General features: G+C 40.1%; 2 protein-coding genes across 4 annotated transcripts in view; both read right to left on the bottom strand.

The window, feature by feature from the left end:
* Positions 1 to 82: 82 nt before the first annotated feature.
* Positions 83 to 11387, bottom strand: LOC117288143 (solute carrier family 35 member B1-like). The gene is made up of 7 exons (XM_033768852.1): positions 10961 to 11387; positions 8728 to 8831; positions 7536 to 7694; positions 7117 to 7274; positions 3855 to 3981; positions 2808 to 2914; positions 83 to 561 (listed from the first exon to the last, which is right to left on the bottom strand). Exons 1-7 carry the CDS (start codon positions 11200 to 11202, stop codon positions 355 to 357), a joined length of 1104 nt encoding a protein of 367 aa, XP_033624743.1. The 5' UTR covers positions 11203 to 11387; the 3' UTR covers positions 83 to 354.
* Positions 11388 to 14784: 3397 nt separating this feature from the next.
* LOC117287887 (carbohydrate sulfotransferase 13-like) overlaps positions 14785 to 22712 on the bottom strand; it is a 42327-nt gene continuing 34399 nt past the window's right edge. For 2 of the 3 annotated variants that reach the window (XM_033768485.1, XM_033768484.1), the window contains exons 3-5: positions 21835 to 21975; positions 16279 to 16358; positions 14785 to 15759 (exon numbers count right to left, since the gene is read on the bottom strand). In XM_033768485.1, the coding sequence (XP_033624376.1) occupies positions 14839 to 15759; positions 16279 to 16358; positions 21835 to 21967 (1134 nt within the window). In that variant the 5' untranslated portion in view covers positions 21968 to 21975 and the 3' untranslated portion in view covers positions 14785 to 14838. The remainder of the gene's footprint in view (positions 15760 to 16278; positions 16359 to 21834; positions 21976 to 22712) is intronic. The other variant, XM_033768486.1, reaches the window with a different exon arrangement.

Raw genomic sequence — 22712 nt, 5'->3', positions numbered from 1 at the left:
TCTGACCATTCGATATCATCCACTGTCTGACCATTCAATATCATCCACTGTCCGACCATTCAATATCATCCACTGTCTGACCATTCAATATCATCCACTGTAGTTTTGAATGAAAGATATACTATGCCAGCCTGCAATATGATATCATGTGGTTATTGTACTATGGCCCATGTATTCAATGCACTTTGTTTCCAGTCTAGACAAAAATAGACAATTTGAATAACAATTTTGATAACGAATAATTATGCATAATATGCAAATTTCATGTAGATTGGACTGGCAAGGAGCTACATAATGTAGGGTTAGCAAATTGTGACCTGTAGATGAAAACTAAGGCAGAGTTGGTCTGACTCACTAAATAGCCTTGGACGATTTGCTCTTCCCAAAGACACTGTCAAGTCCGAGGCCAGCAAAAACGAGAAGCACCCCACCCCACTGCCTCGGGAGAAGTGGATTGGAAAACAGGATGACCGACCCAAGGATGGTGAAGAACTTCCTGGTAGTGGTCATTATGGAACAGGTTAGCGGCCCAAAGGTTGTGACTGTGACAAAGATAAAATGCTGCAGGGAGGAAGCCAAGGAAATCAGTTAGAAGGGGGGTTGAGGAAGGAAGAGATGTCCCTGTGGGAAGGAGGTTGTAGGACGCACACATGGGTTTAAAGGTATTGTACAGGATTGGTAAAAATCATCATTGTTTAAACTCTGAATACCTACTGATTATGAAGTTTATACTAGAACCATTTTCCCTGTGAAATATTATCTGTTTACAAGCTAGAAAAATTGCATGGTTTTTCACCATTTTCTCCTGACGTACATCACAAATTATGCAAAAATTTTAACAGATCTCAGTGCTAAGGTTTTTGGGGTGTGTTGCTTTTCTGGGGCCACAACAATAGTTTTGCTGTGCCATATTTTAGAAGCTCTCCCGCCCCCTCCCCCCAAGGACAAGATGATTGGAAATTGAAATACAAGCAATCTTCCCCCAAAACAATGGCGCATCATTATTGAATATGCTAATTGAATTCAGAGGATTGGAAGGCCTGAATTAACTCATCCAAATTTCTAATAATGATATTACTAGTTTTCTTATTTAAAAGAGCATCATAAATTAGTTTAAAATTTAATTTAAAATGGATGCACTTTTACAAACAGCAATGACCTTTTCCAAAGACCCTTTGAAAAGGACTTTTCCAAAACAAACCCCCCTGAAACAACCAAACAAACAAACAAACCAATTACATTTAGGACCTGCAGTCCCTGTAAGATAATCACAGCCAAATCCTGCAATATAAATAAATATTTAATCAAGTCTTTATCTTGAACTCATTTCTTCTATTCTTGAGTAGATGTTTAAAATAAATACACTAAAGACAAATATAAAAAATCAAGTAGAGTCAACTGTTAATAAAAAATGTTTCCACCCAATCTCTTTGAACATTTAGAAGATTTTAATCCCATGATGTTCTGTCCCTTACTGGTCTTGTCTATTTCCTAAAAACCATGGAAACAGAATCAGTTAACTCATCAATCAAATGAGGGACATTTCCTTCAACAAAATCTATCTCCTTTAATTCATCCAAGCTATAACTTCATCATAGATTGTTATCATGATAAGATCTATCAACACTTTGTACTTATCTCAGTTTATAACATCTGCATTATATTTAAGAATACTTCCTACAGAACCCAATACAACAATCTAAGGTAACTTTTTTTCTCCAAAACAAATTGACAGTATTTTTCAAGAGCATCTCTTCTTGTTGGACAAGTTCCCTCCACTAAAGGTCAGGTCCAAATTGGTGGCTATGGCTTTGAAATCTTAGCCGTAAATGTAGCCACCAGAATTCAGCCTTTAAGCCATGTTAATGAAAACATCAAAAGTTGGCTTTCGCTTTAAAAAGAAATGTTAAAGCACTTGAAGTCAGCGCTTTACGATGGTGTACTGCTCAAGCAAGCTTGGCAGGATCAGCCCACAGAGTGTATATCAGTGTCCCATCAAAATTCATCTGACAGCGCCCTCTGTTGAATTAGCTTGCTTAGGCTATAATTTACCTCATGGAGACACACAAACTAGGGACAAAATCCCTATGACCTTGAGAGGAGTTTAAGTACACAATGTTTTCAAATACAAACTGGACTTGCCATGGAATGATTGTGTTGTCTGAGAAGCAAAGGATGGCTCAACACCTCGTACCCTCTGTCCCCCAGTTCTTCTCAGAACCACCATTATCTACATGGTGATGTCTCATCTATTATCCTTCCACAAGGCAAACCTTACAGTCTTATTTGATACATGAGGCCAATATCATAACGTTCTAAGCACATTTACTGAGCATGGTTTTTCACTATTTCCTCCTGACTCACACCCTTATGATGCCAAAAGTTGCACAGATCTCAGAACTAAGGTTTAGGCAAGATTGTTCAAAGGAGATATTAAGGCTCAACAGCTTCCTAAAGGGTCATGATTTTTATTTGACGTTCACAAACTCAAAATAAAACACACTCCTTTTGAATGTTGAAGGCGGGGTGAGGGTTAAGGGGGGGGGTTGAAGGGGAACAATCAACAAAGAAGGCATGAGTCACTTTCAAGCAGAAACAAAAATACCACTAAACAGTTGCAGGAATTTAGGATTCAATATTGACACAGGTGTTCATCTGTGAATATTGCATGCTGCTTGATCCCTTTGCTCATGTGTGGGAGCCAGTCACAAGCAAAACGCATTCTGCCTGGTAACCTGTTTCCGCAATTTTCTCAGCCTGCTAACATCAAGACAGCTGTTTGAAATTCAGCCACGCATAATTCTTACCTGACCGAGAGCACTAGCAGCTCCGAATGTAAGGATATTCCAAATGACGTAGGGATAACGAGAGACAAACTCAATAAACTGTATTCCTTCACCCGTTATTATGACAGCTGGGAAATGAAAGACAAAGAAACATGGATTAAAGAACGGCTAAAACAATCATTTGGAGTTATTTTATCTGAGCCTGCTGCATACTCTGAATGAGTTGAGATGGGTTCAGGCATGTTCAAGGCAAGATGAGAATGGCTCGTACAGTGTTTGGTTCAAAACCTTCTGATAAGAGATTGTTTTACTGTTAACTATTATTACTACAATTTATTACTTTAGGCCTGTAAATTTATTTTATTATTACAGTTATAACAGTTATTATTATTAAATAAGACAAATTGACTAGAGCTAGGTTTTAACCTGCGAGCTTGGGATTAACATGCAAGCACTCTATAATCTGACCTATCAAGCACTTATATTATACTAGATCAACACTCTCCCTTTATAACGGTGCTCTGCTAGCCAAATACCAGTTATTAAACCATTGATGACCAGTCAACATTATGTCATTATGTCCCCAGTCCAGCTTATTGCTTCCAAAAACTACATGAAAATCACAGCCCACTCTGATTGTTCTTAAAATGGTTTCAATCAGAGGAACCATACAAAATGACAATGTCAAAAGAAAACCGTAAAAGATGTGGACCAATGAAAACACTAAAGGCCTTTTGCAATGTCAAACTGGTCCTGCTTTCCAGTCAGTGAAACCAAACATAGGCAAACCCTGAAGACATTAATGGTCCAATGGAGAATAAAGAGGGTACCTTGGGAGACAAGATGAGGAATAGAATACATTTGTAGCACATTAGGGAGGTGGCAATAAGATTCTTAATTTGGAACAAATACATAAAGACAACGGACAACAACAATAATAATCTTAGCAATCATACAATCAGAGATGTTTCACGCTCCAGTCTTTATCAGATGAAGATGAACACTAGCCAGGCAAACAGTGTCCAGTAAAAAAGAAACAAGGATGAATGATCTAAGCGAGACACTTACTTATTGTCAAGTACAGGACAGACCATAGATTAACATTTGCCATCATGTGATGGGAGGTGGTTTGGTGTTGTGTTCTCATCTTCTCTTGAGCTACTCCCGTCAGACCGTCCAGAGTTAAAGACAAAACCTGTAAGATAGAAAATTATAACTTGAATCTTAATTTGGAACCCATACACATAGCCTTAATCCTCTCGTTAAAAACTCAAGGACCTGGGGTGGATTTCACAAAGAGATAGGACTAGTCTTATCTTGAGTTAAGAAGAGTTACTCACTGTACGTTTTTGATATCTCTTAGAACTAGTCCTAAGTTAGGACTTTGTGAAATCGACCCCTGGATCTCTCGAAATTCCCCTTGTTTTGTTGACAAATCCAGGCGTGCAACGGGCGCGCAAGTGTTGGGCACCGCGCGTCTAGATTATGCACAAAGACACCGCAGTTGTTAATTTTTTCAAAAGAGGGCGCTTTAATTTGGTTTCGCCGAATTGGTCGATAGCTAATGTCCTAAATCCTTCTAGATCCTTAATAAGGACCCAATCAGCATTAATCCCCACCATTAAAGCCATTGGACATTTTCTGAACAGAACAAAAATTAAAAGTTCACAGATTTACAAATATCTAACCCTAACCATAACCCTAACCATCTTCAAACACTCTTAGACTGAGGCCAGGCATCTCTTAGAGTCCAAACATTTGGGTGATGGAGTTACCAAAGAAGGAAGTATTATTGAAGGATGCAGGCATGAGAATGGGTGATGATAAAAAAACAGGAAAAAATTCAGTTGATTGGAAATGTCAATATTCCATCATTTTTGTGTGCGAAGCACACAATACGAGCGCGCAGCGCGAAGTCCCTTATGGCCGGGGTCCAGGGCCCGCTTAAGGGCCCTGGGAGCTCTGTGGTGGTCTCTGATGCATTTCTGACACCTATTTTTCGAGGTAGAAGTGAGCTACTTTTGTGTGATTTTTCCTTTTTTTTTTTTAATAATAGGTTTAAGGGAAAATAAGGAATGTAAAGCTCAAACAATTCAAACAATTTTGGGTTCGCCTGCGATTTTGTTACAATTCCGGAAAAAGAAAGGGGGAAAAAATAATAGCAACAATATATTTTTTTTGGACGATCTTATCCCTTATTTCTGCCCTTGAAAATGCTTTTTTTCTCACCAAAAACCATTTTTATAGGTTCTTGATTTGAAATTCGGTTGTGTAAAAGAAATTCTTTTGCAATTAAATGTTTGCGATTTTAACGATCCGTCGGCGACGCACATTTTAAAATATATATAGGCGAGAGCGATGTGTTTTTGTGAAAGAGGTTGTTATTCAGCATAGGGTATAACTGGAACGAGGTTGAGATTAGACCCCAACATAGAAATAGAACCAATGAAGAAAGCACGTCGTCCGGACATACAGTGTGTTCGCTGGTTCCCAATATATCTTTCGCTGGTTGTGAGGCAATAACAGGTACCAGTTTACCACGACCTGCCGGCGATCTCAGATTCGTGCCGCGCCGCTCATTGGTTCGTGTGCAAACCTGCACGTACACAGTACACAGTACACAGTACACATGGTGCAAACACGTGCATTGTTTTTTCAGTAGACTTTCAAAAGTCTCCACACGTGTTATCTTTGCTGCACCAGCAAGCGCATTACACGCAAACATTATTGAACCGTACCACTATAAACGAAGCAAGGAATGAGGCAAGTTTATACATCTGTCGCTGCTGCTGCATGCATGCGCGATGCCAGGAAGACAACAAGCCGTAAATTGGGCCAGCTGCTGGACGGCAATTTATTGTTTAGGTGCCGGTATTTCATGAACGACGTGCGGGGATCCGCGATAATAACAATTACAAAGGTAAACTATACATTGTCTGACTAGAGAAGAGGGAGTAGAGAAATCCAAATGTATACCCCCAAAAACCTACCCCCCGAATTTTATAGCAAATTCACATCGAACTCGGAGACCACAATTTTGAAAGGAAAAAAAACGGAATTCCGGTTTAAACCGGAAGATTCTCATGCCTAAGGATGTGGGAGGGTCTATAACCAAAGACACTGGGGGTTAGGGCTCCTAACCATCTACAAACACTCTTAGAATGAGGCAAGCCATACCAATCTTATTAGAGTCCAAACATTTGGGTGATGGAGTTACCATAGAGGGGAGTATTTAGAAGGATGTGGGAGGGTCTATAGCCAAAGAAACTAGGGGGCTAGGGCTCCTAACCATCAACAAACACTCTTAGACTGAGGCCAGGCTTACCAATCTTATTTGAGTCCAAACATTTGGGTGATGGAGTTACCAAAGAGGGGAGTGCTTTGAAGGATGTGGGAGGGTCTATAGCCAATGACACTAGGGGGTTAGGGCTCCTAACCATCAACAAACACTCTTAGAATGAGGCAAGCCATACCAATCTTATTAGAGTTCAAACATTTGGGCGAAGGAGTAACCAAAGAGGGAAGTGTATTGAAGGTTAGGGGAGGTTCTCAAAACCAAAGAAACTAGGGGGCTAGGGCTCCTAACCATCAACAAACACTCTTAGAATGAGGCAAGCCATACCAATCTTATTAGAGTCCAAACATTTTGGTGATGGCGTTACCATAGAGGGGAGTGTATTGAAGGATGTGGGAGGGTCTATAGCCAAAGACACTGGGGGGTTAGGGCTCCTAACCATCTACAAACACTCTTAGAATGAGGCAAGCCATACCAATCTTATTAGAGTCCAAACATTTTGGTGATGGCGTTACCATAGAGGGGAGTGTATTGAAGGATGTGGGAGGGTCTATAGCCAAAGAAACTAGGGGGTTAGGGCTCCTAACCATCTACAAACACTCTTAGAATGAGGCAAGCCATACCAATCTTATTAGAGTCCAAACATTTGGGTGATGGAGTTACCATAGAGGGGAGTGTATTGAAGGATGTGGGAGGGTCTTTAGCCAAAGACACTAGGGGGGTTAGGGCTCATAGCCATCAACAAACACTCTTAGAATGAGGCAAGCCATACTAATCTTATTAGAGTCCAAACATTTAGGTGAGGGAGTTACCATAGAGGGGAGTATTTAGAAGGATATGGGAAGGTCTCTAATCAAAATAATACACTAGGGTGTTAGGACTCCTAGCCATCTACAGGCATTCTTAAAATGAGGCCAGTCAATGAGTCCTACAAATCTTACATTTTCTTGAACGATTCTACAAGTAACTGCCCCTCCTGCAACTCCACCTAGAAACAAATGTTGAGCAATTTGACTATAAAGTAAGTAGTCTTACCAGTAGAAGTTCACCGAATCCAAATGCACTTTCTACAGAGGATGAAGCTTTGCCATCTTTATATACAAAGGTTGCCACGCCGATAACAATTAAAAGCACACAGAAATACTTCAGCAGTGGGTAACGTTTTCTCGCTAGTAGGACCCCGAGAATCATGACTGCATTCAAAAAACAAAGAATCATAAAAAGTTTAAAGAGTCAGTAATTATACAAAAATTAAGCTTTTGATTATTTTAAAATGTACTTAATATAAGTAAATTAAGTAACTTGAATATGAATCAACAAAATAACAACAACAATACTCCATTAGCACGGGACGTGTTGTCTAATACAGATTGAGAGTAATGTCAGAAGACAAGATTCTGACGTTTAATCCAGAAACATTATTTTTTTAGAGGTTTAAAAGAGGACCGACCTACCTGGTATGGGTTTACATGACTTTCCCAAGACCTGGAAAGGATAGCTGACGTATTTCAGGGCTGAGTTACTGGCGACCATAGCGCCGAGGTAGCTGAGTGAACAGAGGACGTACAGTTTGGTGCTGGTTGTGTCCTGCCCTTGCTTGTGAAATAATAATACTGTGGGGGATGGCAGAGGACAACAAAAATAGGTCAACAAAAGAACAATGTTAAATGTTTTAAAGATTGTACAAGTTTGGTACATTATTGACTCATTCATAAATACCTCAGACAGTTTCGCTATTCCTATTGGTGGAGAGCGTGTCACGTGGGTGTGTATAAACCTTTGTTTATGACCAGTAGAAAGTGTTGAAACATGGGCGTGACACGCGAGTTTGCACCTGTACTTATAAGACAGTTTCTTCATTCCTATTGAACAAGAGCAACGGCCGAGACAGTTGTGCCACATCACGCGATACGCACCACGCGAACACCGCATTCCCTTATAAGGAGTTTTTTACCCGAGGGCCTTACTATTTCATAGCTGGAGGGGTGTTGTGTTGAAAGAAATTACTGAAAAAGTAAAATTTTTGCATTTATTTTACTTTTTGACCAAAATGGGAATCAAAGTGTGTTGAATCGGTTTTCAACTAGTGGTTTAAACCTGCCGAGGCCTGGTTCTTGATCATTTACCTCGACTTCGTCTTGGTAAAATTATCAAGAACCAGGCCTCGTTGGGATTAAACCACTAGTTGAAAACCTCTTCTCCACACATTAATTCCCCTGTTATTGCTACATGGATATTGTGACCAGGGCCTGATTTCATAGAGCTGCATAAGGGAGAAATGTTTCTTGTCTGCTGAGCAAAGGTAAAGCAGGATATCAGTCACTAGTGTACAACTAGTCACAATGGTACATTTGAGATGGTATTTTGGGTGGTAACCTTACTCCGGTAAGCATATAAATATTGTTGTGTTTATAAGTGTAGCTAGACTTATCATGCTCAAGCGTATCTGTGAAATTGGACCCAGGGATGAGGAAACAAGTCTGTGGGTTCCAGTCCCACAAGAGTAGCCTGTGGTGTTTTGGTTTTTTACTTGATTTGTAAAGCCCTTTACATCTGTTAAAACATAATGTGTACGGGTAAATATAGAATATATATGAATCTTTATCTTCGATGCAAATAATTACATCTTAATCAAATTAACTTTACCTGATTTTGCAAATGTAGCATTGATGATGCATTGAACGAGGACGAGACAGAAGAAGTAGGTGAACCTTTCTTTGGTTTCTCCGAATCCATAATCACTTCTGGTTCTAGTAAAGAAAATAAAACAAGAATTTTTGTTTTTCAAGATGCAATTATGGCCTTTCAACAAGTTCTTTCAATAAACAAAGTTTTCAAGAGGGGTGAGACAACAGTGTCCAGAAATTATAAGTATAATACATTTTTTCCAGCCTCTGTCAGTGTGACAAAATCTTAAAGAAATGTGTGGGGGTCTACCATACAAAGTTTACGCACAAATTCTAGGTGCTAGATCAAGGTGCCGTGAAGATTTATTGCGAGTTAGAATCGTTCTAAAGTTCAGTTTTTAGCATTTTTTTTCTGAGATAGAAAAGCATAAGTTACATGCTTTTTGTTGGGAAGATCGATCAAATTTGTTACGCCAATTTGCAATTTGTACCTGAAGTAACACTTTACTTTTATTATTACAAAAAAATTAAAAATAGGGCATTGTTAATCTTTTCAAAATATTTACTGTGATCATAAATCGTACTGAGCAATCTGACTAAACTCAACACAACTGAATTTGAAGACAAGATTTGTTTCCCTCCATTGGTTTGTGTACAATACAAATTGTGCATTCTTCCACATTCAGGATGTTTGGGCTCTATGTGATTCCTTTGCATGTTTTAATATTGTAAAGTAAACATGATGTTAGTGAAGTTGGGGGGGGGAGTGAAAGACCAGTCTGGGCTAGGATGAGCTGCTCAGTTAATGTAGCTCGGACTCAGAGATGAGATACGTAGACTCTTGTGTTGAGAGGGTTATGAGCAGACACAGTGGGTAGGTGTAGGGGCGGCCCCGGCCGGGGGATGGATCATGGATGGATACAGTGTTATCATGGAGTTAGTCTACAGTGGGTAGGTGTAGGGGCGGCCCCGGCCGGGGGATGGATCATGGATGGATACAGTGTTATCATGGAGTTAGTCTACAGTGGGTAGGTGTAGGGGCGGCCCCGGCCGGGGGATGGATCATGGATGGATACAGTGTTATCATGGAGTTAGTCTACAGTGGGTAGGTGTAGGGGCAGCCCCGGCCGGGGGATGGATCATGGATGGATACAGTGTTATCATGGAGTTAGTCTACAGTGGGTAGGTGTAGGGGCGGCCCCGGCCGGGGGATGGATCATGGATGGATACAGTGTTATCATGGAGTTAGTCTACAGTGGGTAGGTGTAGGGGCGGCCCCGGCCGGGGGATGGATCATGGATGGATACAGTGTTATCATGGAGTTAGTCTACAGTGGGTAGGTGTAGGGGCGGCCCCGGCCGGGGGATGGATCATGGATGGATACAGTCTTATCATGGAGTTAGTATAGCCCTGGTACTAGGTAGGACGTTCTTTACAATGCAAACACAAATTTGACAACAATTATCCTTATTTTTTACCTGATTTGAGAAGTTGAAATTCCGTTCATATATTTATAGTGTCCCTCACTAGACTTTCAACGAGTTCACAGCTAACAAATATATCTCGTAGGAGGTACTGTTTTCGATGTGTCCCTAAAATCGTGGCAAATCTTTACCTCTCTGTGCGCGATGTAAACAATCCCTAGATAAAAAATGTGTGGTTTTATTTGCCATGCAAAGAACACAGAACACTCACAGAACACTTGTTGTCTCTGCAGATGTTTCTTCCATGTGTGGCTTCACCGGGAAACCATTCTTTGCCGTGAAAACAGGAAAAACTCAAAACAAATGGGGCCAGTTGAAGTCATCAAAGATCGGTGTGTGGTGTGAACATTTCATCGTCCATCAAGTTTTAATATTATGTTTGCATACTTCATATTAACAAATGAAGATAATTAGGAAGTGGGAATGGGAAACGTCAATTTCAAATTTCTTTTCACAAAATATTAACACCAAAGTCAAAGAAGAAAATTCAACAATTTTAAACAATGAGCGATTGGATTTCCGACTACGTACAAGAAACATGTGAGTAAAAGTTCAGCTACTCTGAGTCTGAGTTAGGTAAAAATATTTTTCAAACCTTTTTGAATGTTTTTCGCAATGGTACGGGACCTTTTATTTACCCTGCTGGACTCCGTCGCGTTCGTTGCATCCAACGGAGGAGTCCAACCTGGGCTAGGAGTTATATTATTATTAGTGCAGTGTTATTATTATTTAATTAAGTTCAGTTAGCATGGTTAGTGAGTTACTCACATCTTTTCCTGTAGAATACCGTAGTAAAAATAGCACACGAAGATCCCAGCGAAGCACAGGATAAGGGTTCTAGTGGACCCTTCTTTATGATTTGACATACCGGCTGATGATTGGGGGCTCGTCGAGGGAGAAAATGCAAGATCAACTTGTTGACTGTTTTTCTGTAGCTCTGTTCGATAATAACCAACATCAGAAGAAGTTGTGCTGTCACGAATTGGAACTACGACGTCCAATTTACTCATTTAGTAGTAGAAAGTGTTGCTCTAAACATTGAACTTTGAATTCTTGAGTAAAGGTTAATTCAACTGTTAGACAGGACACGTGGTCTTAAAAGGATCAAAATAAGGTCACAATTTTCTCAATGAATACATGACGTGTCATTACTTTATTGCAGCACGTTAAATACCGGAAGACACTTTAAAAATGAGTGCGCCACCAAGCGGCCAAATATGTTTATGAAGTCCTGCGTTTCGCAAAGATTCTTTTCCCCGGAAGGAAAAACCTGTGTATTCTCGAAACGTCTCACTACAATTGTCAACTTATAATACTTCTCAGAGCTTGATAACGTTGCTTTAATCTCTGTTATAACCCCCCCCCCCCACCCCGTCCAGAAGCATGATTTTGTTAAATATTTTTGAAACTGCCACGCCGGAACTTCCTATGGAAGTGATGATATACACTTTCGGAACAGAAAAAAAAATAAAAGTTCACAAATTTACAAATACGCTCTAACTAACAGGGTTTACAGAAGGTAATGGTGAAAGACTTCCCTTGAAATATTATTCAATGAAATGCTTTTCTTTTTGAGAAAACATTGAAACAATTATCAATTCTCGACAACGAGAATTACGGATTTTATAGTGTTATATAGGATTTATAGTAAACACATGTCATGCCACGGCGAAACAGTGCGGAAACAAGGGCGGGTTTTCCCGTTATTTCTCCCGACTCCGATGACCGATTGAACCTAAATTTTCACAGGTTTGTTATTTTATGTATAAGTTGTGATACACGAAGTGTGGGCCTTTGGACAACACTGTTTACTGAAAGTGTCCGATGGCTTTAGATTAAATCTGCAAACGTACCTTTAGCGGGCGACGGATCGTGTGAGGTTTTTGTGACTGTTTGTATGTAATTCTGTTTTATCCCTGGTGAGTTTATTTGCATTCGCGACTGACTGCGCGCGCAGGAGGATATAAACAGAAACAAACAAACTCCACCGGCGGGACCCCACCCCAACCTCGTAGTGACGAGAGGTATCGATACGGCGCGCTGCCCATGGCAGCGAGGCTGGACCCCACCCCACCCCAACCAAACACCAAACATTGAGGGCGCGCCTCTTAAGTAGAAAAATAAAAAAATATTTTGGAATACTATAACGGGACTTGTCGTGATGTGCACTGGCCGAAAACGAGGCTGGGTGAATAAAATGGCACTCTGTATGATTCAAGTATGATTCTTTTCACGAAATAAAGATAGGCATTTAAAATAATTAATAAACACCGAGGAGGATATCAGCTATTAATTTTCGTGGTGAACTATAATATCAATGACACTTTAAATTAAGTATTGAACTATTGATTGCATAATATTATATTGCGACTCAACTTGCTCGTTGATATTCCCCAGGCATGACTGTGGACTCTTAATTCAAATATTATAGAGACACAAATACTCTTACAAAATAAACATGTCATTTTATCATTAAAAATACTTGGGTTTAATAGTTCCAAAGTACCAAGCTCATTGCATTATATAAGGCACAATCAAACCGAAATAATGCTTTATTAAATTCCACGGTATATCAAACTGTCTGGAATGTCAATCAAACGTTTGGACGGTTTGTGCAAGGATGTATGGTTTGTGTTTGAAGCTTGGACAGCCCAGACGGAATTAATTACTTACGTTTGTCTGGGGTGAAGGTTGGCGATGCAAAAAAAAAACACTTGAAGCCCGGGTACGGTGCATCCACAATCTCCCCCGTTCTGACCCCTGCCCTATGTTAATCAATACAAAAGATGAGCTGGTTTGCCATAAATGGGATGAACATTTAAAAAGAGGAAGAGATAAAACATTAACAACCATACAAAGGCCGTTGCCGTTGAACTTTGAAATGGAAAAAACACTCTAACTTGACACTCAAATTAATTCAAACAATATTGTCGAGTTAGTCTGTTCAGCCATAGAAGTGTCGAGTATAGACCTTTATCACGGTGTAGTCATCTTAATTTTACTCCATTCCAACTCAATGTAACCAAACTGAGGCTGGACGAAATAATAGTCCGGTGCCATAAGCAATGAATGTTAGCATTAATTAATGTTAGTGGAAACGGGAAACATCACACAGATGGTGACAGTATGATAATGGTCTATTGTTCTTACTTGGGGAACATTTTTAGCACAACGTATTAAAAAAAACTAGTGTTTTTAAATCTCCTACGTGAATTAGGTTTATAAGCATACACAGAACTACAATGCTACTTTACTGACTAAAAGCATACAAAATGTGCTCCATGAAAATGTAGTGTTTTAATTTAGTGAAAAATAAACATTTGATGCCAATAACTACTTCTTCTATAAAGTGAAGGCTTTAATCTTAACTTGTTGGTCATAAATGGAAGACATAATGACCTCGGAAGTTATTAATTTTCAATGTTACAAGCTTTTTGTTGTCAATATTTTAATATTGCAAAAATGATGATTCTATCTATGACTATGTTTATTCGGATTCATAACTTGCATAGCTGTTTATTATATAAAAATATTAATATCAACACTGCATAATGATGTTCAAATGGAATTTGTTTTGCTTCGACAACAAACATGAACTTATAATATGGAAATGTTTGTAGTAACAACATGTAATGACTGTCTCTAATGAGTTGGGGTGGTTCTGAAAAGAACCGTTGGTTTCAACTCAGTTGAACCACCCAAACTCATTAGAGATAGTCATTACATGGCGTTACCGCAAACCTTTCCATATCGTATTTCCACAATGCAAAGTTTCAAATCCCACTTAAACATGAACTGAATAAAGACAAATTTTAAACCAATACAAAGAGTTAAATCACATTAATTCCTTCATAAAAAAATACGACTTACTTCCCTATTCTATAAAACCCTTGCCATGATTTTGTACATACGTGCGCACCCACTATAATAGCAAATCACGGGAACATCACGTTATTTGGGGCTGATAGTGGAGACGTTCGTACGGTCTGCCCAGCGCACATCTCCACTGCGTTTACCCAACAATAGTGTTTTCTGCATGCTTGCATCAATTATTAGCATAGTTCATGGGAAGGGCTATGAATGCCAACTTGAAAAAGTGCACACAGTGGCTGGAACTACGCCAGTAACTACCACTGCGGACCAACTTGGATCAAATGCAATAGGAGACTTTCCGCTGCCAACCCAGCCGGTCACATTACGAGTCAAACTGTACGTATGGCAAACGTGTGCTAATTGCGTGCGCACTTGAGGGCGGCAGACTCGTGTCTGGATGTTTTCAGGTTTTAGTTCAAACACCCATAGTTCACTCTTCTCTTTCCAACAACTATGGATCTGCCCTGATTAAAGTATAACTCTAGGTCTTCAAGTGGAATGAGATAGTAAACTTATTTTTGTTTAAATCATATTATTATCTGCTAATGCTGGGAATCAATGCCAATGTACTACAATAGAGGGCGCTGTCTTTAAAAAAGGCACCATCAGCATAGACCTTTTCGCAAATACTGGGGCGTGCGCGTAAACCATGGAATTAGGTGCATTGTGGTCTTGCTGGTATCCAAATTTGATCCATATCTATCCCACAATGCACCTCATTCAACAGTCTGCGCTTGCGCATTGGTATTTGCGATAAGGTCTATTACCTAATACTAACTGCCTTTAAAGGCAAGTGTTGGAGGGTCGTACCCGAACAACTGAAAATCTAACCGGAAACGCTCATAGAGTTTTTGCAAGTCCACAAGCGGCACGTCCTTAAAATGCAGTTCCAAGTAGGTCTGATTTGAACTGCCCGTAGGACTGCTCGAGTCTGATCCGGGAAAGACAACACCCTCAGCGTTAATTAGATTCAGAATAAACTTGGAGTCCGACTGTAAAGTCTCAAATTTACCGATGATGTCATAGTCGATGTCACAGGGAAGGCACTGTTTGTAGATCTCCGACCAGTGAAGATTGTTACCATTGGCTTCAGGATCGATAAGGTATTTGATGAACTCATTGAATGTCAGATCGTAATTATCGGCAGTCTGGGGTAGATGATCCTTATCCCGATACCTATCGATTATCCGCTTGCCCACTGATCGCTGCCAAAGGACCGCTCGCTCAAAAGACGAGTCTGGTGCCAGTTTGTTCTTAAATGCCGACAGCACCCGCGAAAACGGGTGCCTCGCGAACATGAACTTGGTATAGGTTTTCAATATCCTGTCGATTTGGAAGGGCGAGAAATCTCTCAGCTCCTTCAACTGTTTCTTCCCAGCCCGGTTGGTGTAATACTGAGATATCTCTTCGGTCGTTTTAAAAGCTTTCATTAATACTAGGAATACTTTCTTCCAGCTCGTGCAAGCGATTTTCGGCACGGAACAATACAGAACCTTATATTCCTCATCTACATATATTCGAGCTGGTGGGTTATTCCTGACATCCACTCCTGAGCTGATCTTCTGTTTACACGCCTCACGGAGAGTTGCTTTTCTCTGCACCTGTTCCTTCTTCTTGGTTGTGGTAAAGTCTAGGGTGACCGTTTCCTGGTCTGCTGCACCGATGGAAGATGGACGTAACGGTTCCACATGCTGCTGCAAGATAAAAATAAAAGTATTAGTTGAAACAACTAAAAGCGATGACAACTGTCTCTCTTTAAGGCATTAGGCATGCCTAACGCTTGCACTGCTCATCCAAACCCCATCGGGTATTCAAGCAGACTGTTGTCAATCCCAGATGACCAATAGAGTAATTATTCGGTCGACGCTACCATCAGAAAAAGAATCAAACATCAGTATGAAAACAGTGTGACTAACAAAAACTACAAGACCCACAATAATATCTTAACAATATAATGTTAAAACACATCTTCTTCTAAGAATAAAAATAACCAACAATGATTTAATAGACACCTTGAATAACTATTAGCTCGATCGAGATCATGACTTCTCATTAGAGCTGCACGTCAGAGAGTCAGAGAGAATCAGCTTAGCAAAACTGAACAGAAAACCACCTATAAAAGGGTACACCATTATACCCACAACCATTGGTATTTCGCTATTGAACTTATTTGAGCTACATGTAACACGAACTTGTGCCCACTTCAATCTTACCGTGATATTCCGTAGCTGTTCCTCGACAAGGTGTCTGTTTGTAGCATGAGTGATGTGTCTTTGTTTTGGTTTAACATTACCTGTAAACACGAAAACAATATAAATGTTATTATTGTACAACTTTATGGTATCAGTTTGTTCTTAGCTATTTTTGTGCGCGCAGCTCTAAAAAAAAACTGTGCCTTTGTTTGAATGGCAGATTGCCCACAATGTGTATGTATACAATCTGGTGGGAGCGCGGTGCTGATTGATTTCAAAGCACTCCATGGGCATACAAGCACCAACGTACATCCTATAGATAATCTCAACATAAACCGTCCCGTATTTGATCTGGAAATAAATATCTTTTTCAAGAAGTAAAAAGTCTCTTAAAACACACCTCATGTCTTTATTATACACCTCATGTCAAAAGCATTGTTATTCTTATCTAAACATTTAGTTTGATTCATTTCCCATTTGTTTTTCCCTTCTTTTTGTTACAGCGCCTAGAGCACCTTTGGAGGATGTACAATAATTCTCATCTGCCGAAATGATGTCAATGTTAGGAGAAGAAATCTCTGTAGTATATTGAATAATTTCCGCGTGCTACTCCAAGCCGGGTATCTTCCCCAAGCCCCCAAAATCAATAACCCATTTCCCTCTCGCAATTTCATGTCGCAAGAGCTGGATGAGTAAGATGTCTAACATTTCAGTGGAATCGAAGCCAGGTCAAGTGAAGATCACTGAAAGGAAATAAGGCCCGCTGCATGGCGAGACATTAAAGGGTTGCTCCGTACCTGGTCCACCGTTTATTATAGGAAAGACAAGGCAGTGGTGGAGCACCCCATTGGAGAAGACCGAGCGTTAGACTAATTAATACTTGGAATAGGTCTTCAACATATTAAATTATGGACATTGATAGCTCAAGAAAAGGGATACAGTGTAATCTAGAACAAACTTTAATTCAAATTGTGACCTGGGGTTGTGGTGTTTTTGGATGGTACATACAGACCCTGAAATAAATGGTCATACTTGCCGAAATAGAGGTGCATACATTTTCATTGGTACTTTTCAAGATTGAAGTTCGGACGATTGGGAAATTACACCGGTGTATTGGATGTTTTTTATTTGGAGGGAAAATAACTCAATGGGCACTGGAACTCCTCATACCAAAAGCTGTAACACTTGTAGTTATATAAGTTTCGTGTAGGCCTACATGTATTTTTAATCCTCAGCATTTTGCACTGTATTCTGGGGAGGTTTATTTAGTGGGTCCACCCATAGGGCACTTCTAAAAACAATGGGGAAATTTAAATTCCTTTGTGGCAGTTCAAAAGGTACTGAACCATGGGGGTAAGGGCCGAGAGCACCGTCACTCAGAACACATCCCTCTTGCACTCAAATGGAATCAACAAATCAAGTAATAATGATTCCATACACCAAAAAGCCCACCACACACAAATGAAAACTTCAACCAAAGAAAATACCTAGTTTATACGCCACTGCAAAATTAACGTAAACCTTGTTCCTATGTGTTTTTGTGTAAAGGCCGGTTTATAGTCGGTCATAGTCGGAAATCTTGCGCGCAATCCTAACACTGAGGCCTAAAAAACGTGTCTTTTTATGATCGCGCGTCAAGATTTCCGACGCCCGACCATCGCGCGACCGACTAAACTCGGCCTTAAGTCGACGATCCCAGTGCATTTACAGTACAAAGGGGATTGCTTCTAACGTACGTTAGGCTTGGTCCGACGGCAAATAATGCGTCATCTCACTTTGAAAAGCTTTCAGGTTGTATATATAAACCCTAGGTTTGTATATTTGCAACCCTAGGGCATCGCAATACTTGCAAGCCTATGGCATTGCAATACTTGCAAGCCTAGGGCATTGCAATACTTGCAAGCCTAGGGCATTGCAATACTTGCAAGCCTAGGGCATTGCAATATTTGCAAGCCTAGGGCACCGCCATAATTGCAAGCCTAGGGCATTGCAATACTTGCAAGCCTAGGGCGTCGCAATACTTGCAATCCTAGGGCATCGCAATACTTGCAAGCCTAGGGCATTGCAATACTTGCAATCCTTGGGCATTGCAATATTTGCAAGCCTAGGGCATTGCAATACTTGCAAGCCTAGGGCATTGCAATACTTGCAAGCCTAGGGCATTGCAATACTTGCAAGCCTTGGGCATTGCAATACTTGCAAGCCTAGGGCACCGCAATACTTGCAAGCCTAGGGCACTGCAATACTTGCAAGCCTAGGGCATTGCAATACTTGCAAGCCTAGGGCACCGCAATACTTGCAAGCCTAGGGCATTGCAATACTTGCAAGCCTAGGGCATTGCAATACTTGCAAGCCTAGGGCATCGCAATATTTGCAAGCCTAGGGCATCGCAATACTTGCAAGCCTAGGGCATTGCAATACTTGTAAGCCTAGGGCATTGTAATACTTGCAAGCCTAGGGCATCGCAATATTTGCAAGCCTAGGGCATCGCAATACTTGCAAGCCTAGAACATTGCAATACTTGTAAGCCTAGGGCATTGTAATACTTGCAAGCCTAGGGCATTGCAATACTTGCAATCCTTGGGCATTGCAATATTTGCAAGGCTTGGACATTGCAATATTTGCAAGCCTAGGGCACCGCAATACTTGCAAGCCTAGGGCATTGCAATACTTGCAAGCCTAGAGCATTGCAATACTTGCAAGCCTAGGGCATTGCAATACTTGCAAGCCTAGGGTATTGCAATACTTGCAAGCCTATAGGGCATTGCAATACTTGCAAGCCTAGGGCATTGCAATACTTGCAAGCCTAGGGCATTGCAATTCTTGCAAGCCTAGGGCATTGCAATACTTGCAAGCCTAGGGCATTGCAATACTTGCAAGCCTAGGGCATTGCAATTCTTGCAAGCTTAGGACATTGCAATACTTGCAAGCCTAGGGCATTGTAATACTTGCAAGCCTAGGGCATTGCAATACTTGCAAGCCTAGGGCATTGCAATACTTGCAAGCCTAGGGCATTGCAATACTTGCAAGCCTAGGGCATTGCAATACTTGCAAGCCTAGGGCATCGCAATACTTGCAATCCTTGGGCATCGCAATATTTGCAAGCCTAGGGCATTGCAATACTTTAGGGCATTGCTATACTTGCAAGCCTAGGGCATTGCAATACTTGCAAGCCTAGGGCATTGCAATACTTGCAAGCCTAGGGCATTGCAATACTTGCAAGCCTAGGGCATTGCAATACTTGCAGGCCTAGGGCATTGCAATACTTGCAGGCCTACTTTTTCGAACTATGCAAATGCCCATTAATTGATTTAGTCTTATTTTAAATAAAATCCAATTTGACTTTAACGGTTGTCCTGTATAGGTTATTTTTTCTTTCATTTTCGCCAAAACGGCAACAAAATGTCGAAACGATTGGGATTAGATTGTCAACAATCATGTCATTCGACAACCAGACATGGTGTATCAATATGACATGCCATTAAAGGGTACATGCCTAGGATTGGGTCAATAGTTTTGGCTAAAATCTAATTCCGAGGTCTCGAAATCAAATTTTAGGAAAATTACTTCTTTCTCGAAAACTTTGTTACCTCAGAGGGAGCCTTTTATCACAATGTTTTATAAATCAACAGTTCCCAATTACTCGTTACCAAGTAAGATTTATGTTACAGTCATTTTGAGTAATTACCAATAGTGTCAACTGCCTTTAAGGAATTACAATCTTGCAATATATTTTGGAAATACTTCAACTAAAAACTTATTGAAATTATGCGTTTTGTTTGTTGTGTAATTTTATGCCAGAACACGGTCTGCTATGGTCTGTATGAACCAAATTGTTAATTCAACAAAATGGCGGACCATATGTTCCACTTGCGTATATCAGATGCAATGTTTTTCTAATAACTACTCAAGCCATTGCAAAACACTGTAGCCCCATGTGTTTTTGGTACAACTCTTGAGATAAAGATAAATAATTCCAAACAGCCAACTTTAAAGGGATTTGACGGCAACGTCATTCAAAACTCCATTCGTGTTTAAAAAAAAAATAACATTCATCTAAAAAAAACAACAGTTGAACGAGGTTGTTGTTTACCAGTGATACCGGGAGCTCAAATTAAAGCCCAACAAGGTAGATACCATTAAAGGAACACGCTGCCTTGGATCGGTCGAGTTGGTCTTTGAAAAGCGTCCTGTAACCGTTCGTTATAACATCGATATGGTTAGAAAGATGTTGTAAAAGTAGAATACAATGATATACACAAATATGCCTCGAAATTGCGTGGTTTTCGTTTAACCTCGTCGACATTTATGGAACTTTGACTCCCATAAATGGCCGACCATGTCAGTTCGCGACGTAAAATGAAAACCGTGCAATTTTGAGTGATACTTGTCTGGATCATTATATTCTACTTATAAAACATCTTTCTAACCATATGCATTTCATAACAAACTGTTTCAAACGCTTTTCATAGACCAACTCGTCCGATCCAAGGCAACGTGCTCCTTTAAGTAAATAATATGGAGCTTTATTAATATTATCGGTCTGTGCGGAAACCCAGTGAAATGGACACAACGTTTTTAATTCACCCTGCGGTTTATTACATATTTAGTTTACCGAAATTGATTACCCACACCGTTTTGAGACACGCAAATAAGCAAAACTAAAACACACACAGACAGAGAAATAACTCGTTATTGTTGAGTGGCAAGTTGGTAACAAAACGTTCTCTGTATTCATAAAACAATTAAATTGGATCCAATCCTTTCATGTGATACACGACACCGGTTTATCACAAGGTCCCTTTCAAATAAGACCTAAGCAGGAAACAGTCGCATATAAACTTGATTAATTTATTGCTTACGTTAATTTTTTGTAATCTGACACAAGTCTTGTCATATTTTACTTTATAGTTGGCTGAACGACATCGCTAACTAGCTGGATACAACAAGGCGTATAAAATTGATGACATTTCCATCATTTTGGAAACAGTATCCTCAACGCTAAAAGTATCAAAGTGCAATATTTCCATTTCATCAGACAGACAAAAATGCGAGTACATTTACAATTCTAGAATTTACAATCCTGTTTACACTACCATCCGACATCGGGCATCAAAGTATTGTCAAACTTGCAGTGTAAGATCACCAGGCTGGTTGACTCTATTCCGGTCGAGTCTCATCTTAGTCCAAAACGATGTCAGCTGACTTGATTTGAGTCAAGGTCTTTATACGCACTGGTATCACTTAGATTTGCATAAAATACTTCACTTTATGCAACACTGATTGGACTCAAGTCAATTCCGTGTTTAAATACACTTCCAAAGAGTAGAACCACTCAGTAAACTTCAAGGTAAACTATGATATGAGCCTGGTTTAATGTAGGCTACTAAATAAATGTTGTTAAAAGTCTTTACAAAACTGACTCAATTAGAGTCCAGACGTTTCTGCTCTCTGTAATTTTCAATACTCCTCATCCCCATGCTATACTGACCTAAATCGGGTCAAGGCACTGACATAAATTATATAAATCCCAAAATGCACATAACAATTGACTCAATTTGAGTCGAGTTTTCTTACCTAGAGGAATCTCTTGTATTTGTCCAAAGGGAACCCGCAAATAAAAGACAACACTCAGCGCCGTGCATAGAACAAGCATCACTATCACTGGCAGTCTGGTCCGTGCAGTAACGGCAGGTTGATCGCTAGCCATCTCAATATCTAAAACAAAGTCAAAATTATCAAAATAAATAAAATACGACATCGTGTTGAGCTCACAAACCGCCTTACTTAAAACGTGGCAACCGACATGGTTGTTATCAATTATATCTATTCGTACCGCATAAAAATCATGGAGGTATAAAATGTCTATCTTTTGGATAACACAATGTAAACCAACAACAACAGAATATGCGGTTTGCGATGATTTCAAAGTGAATGTTACAATGTGAGTTTGAACGAATCCAAAGAAAAGGTAAGTTTATTGACGATTGTCGCGTAGAACGAGTGAGTGTTTTCGAGACAGTGTTAGACGTGCACTCGTATACGGTGTACAATGTATACGGTGTTACGAATAAACACGTTAACATGACGTTGCCTGGTACGTTGTTCTCATGCTATAGGCCTATTATTGGCTTCAGTCAAAAATACACAAAAACTGCCGATGTTCTGATCGAAGTGAGTCCGTGACGATCATGTGGTTATAATATCTCTAGATCCGTGGTGACATCTCTTGTACATGCACTCCAGGGGAAAAACCGAAGACAACGTGCACACATACCAACAACCGTTTAGCTCGGCTCTGCACACGAAGCAGCATACAACCTGAGCTAGCCGAGAGGTATGGGGAGTATTTAAATGTTTGACCAGCGAAAGTTAATCTCTGGATGTTACGATGCCACACCGTTGGCATTTATTTTCCGTCCGTAACGCCCATAATCACCTCCATTGAGCCGGGC

This window comes from Asterias rubens, chromosome 3 (genome assembly GCF_902459465.1).
Source record: "Asterias rubens chromosome 3, eAstRub1.3, whole genome shotgun sequence".
In the NCBI taxonomy this organism is placed as follows: Eukaryota; Metazoa; Echinodermata; class Asteroidea; order Forcipulatida; family Asteriidae; genus Asterias; species Asterias rubens.
This window is presented reverse-complemented; position numbering and strand designations above follow the sequence as displayed.

Bases quoted from the DNA above. Each gene is read 5' to 3' on its own strand.
- LOC117288143 (XM_033768852.1), bottom strand. From the start codon at position 11,202: ATGAGTAAATTGGACGTCGTAGTTCCAATTCGTGACAGCACAACTTCT. The intron at 7,275-7,535 runs GTAGGTCGGTCC...TTTTGAATGCAG, and splicing joins GTCATGTAAACCCATACCAG to TCATGATTCTCGGGGTCCTA. The intron at 562-2,807 runs GTAAGAATTATG...TCCTCCCTGCAG, and splicing joins CTGCTAGTGCTCTCGGTCAG to CATTTTATCTTTGTCACAGT.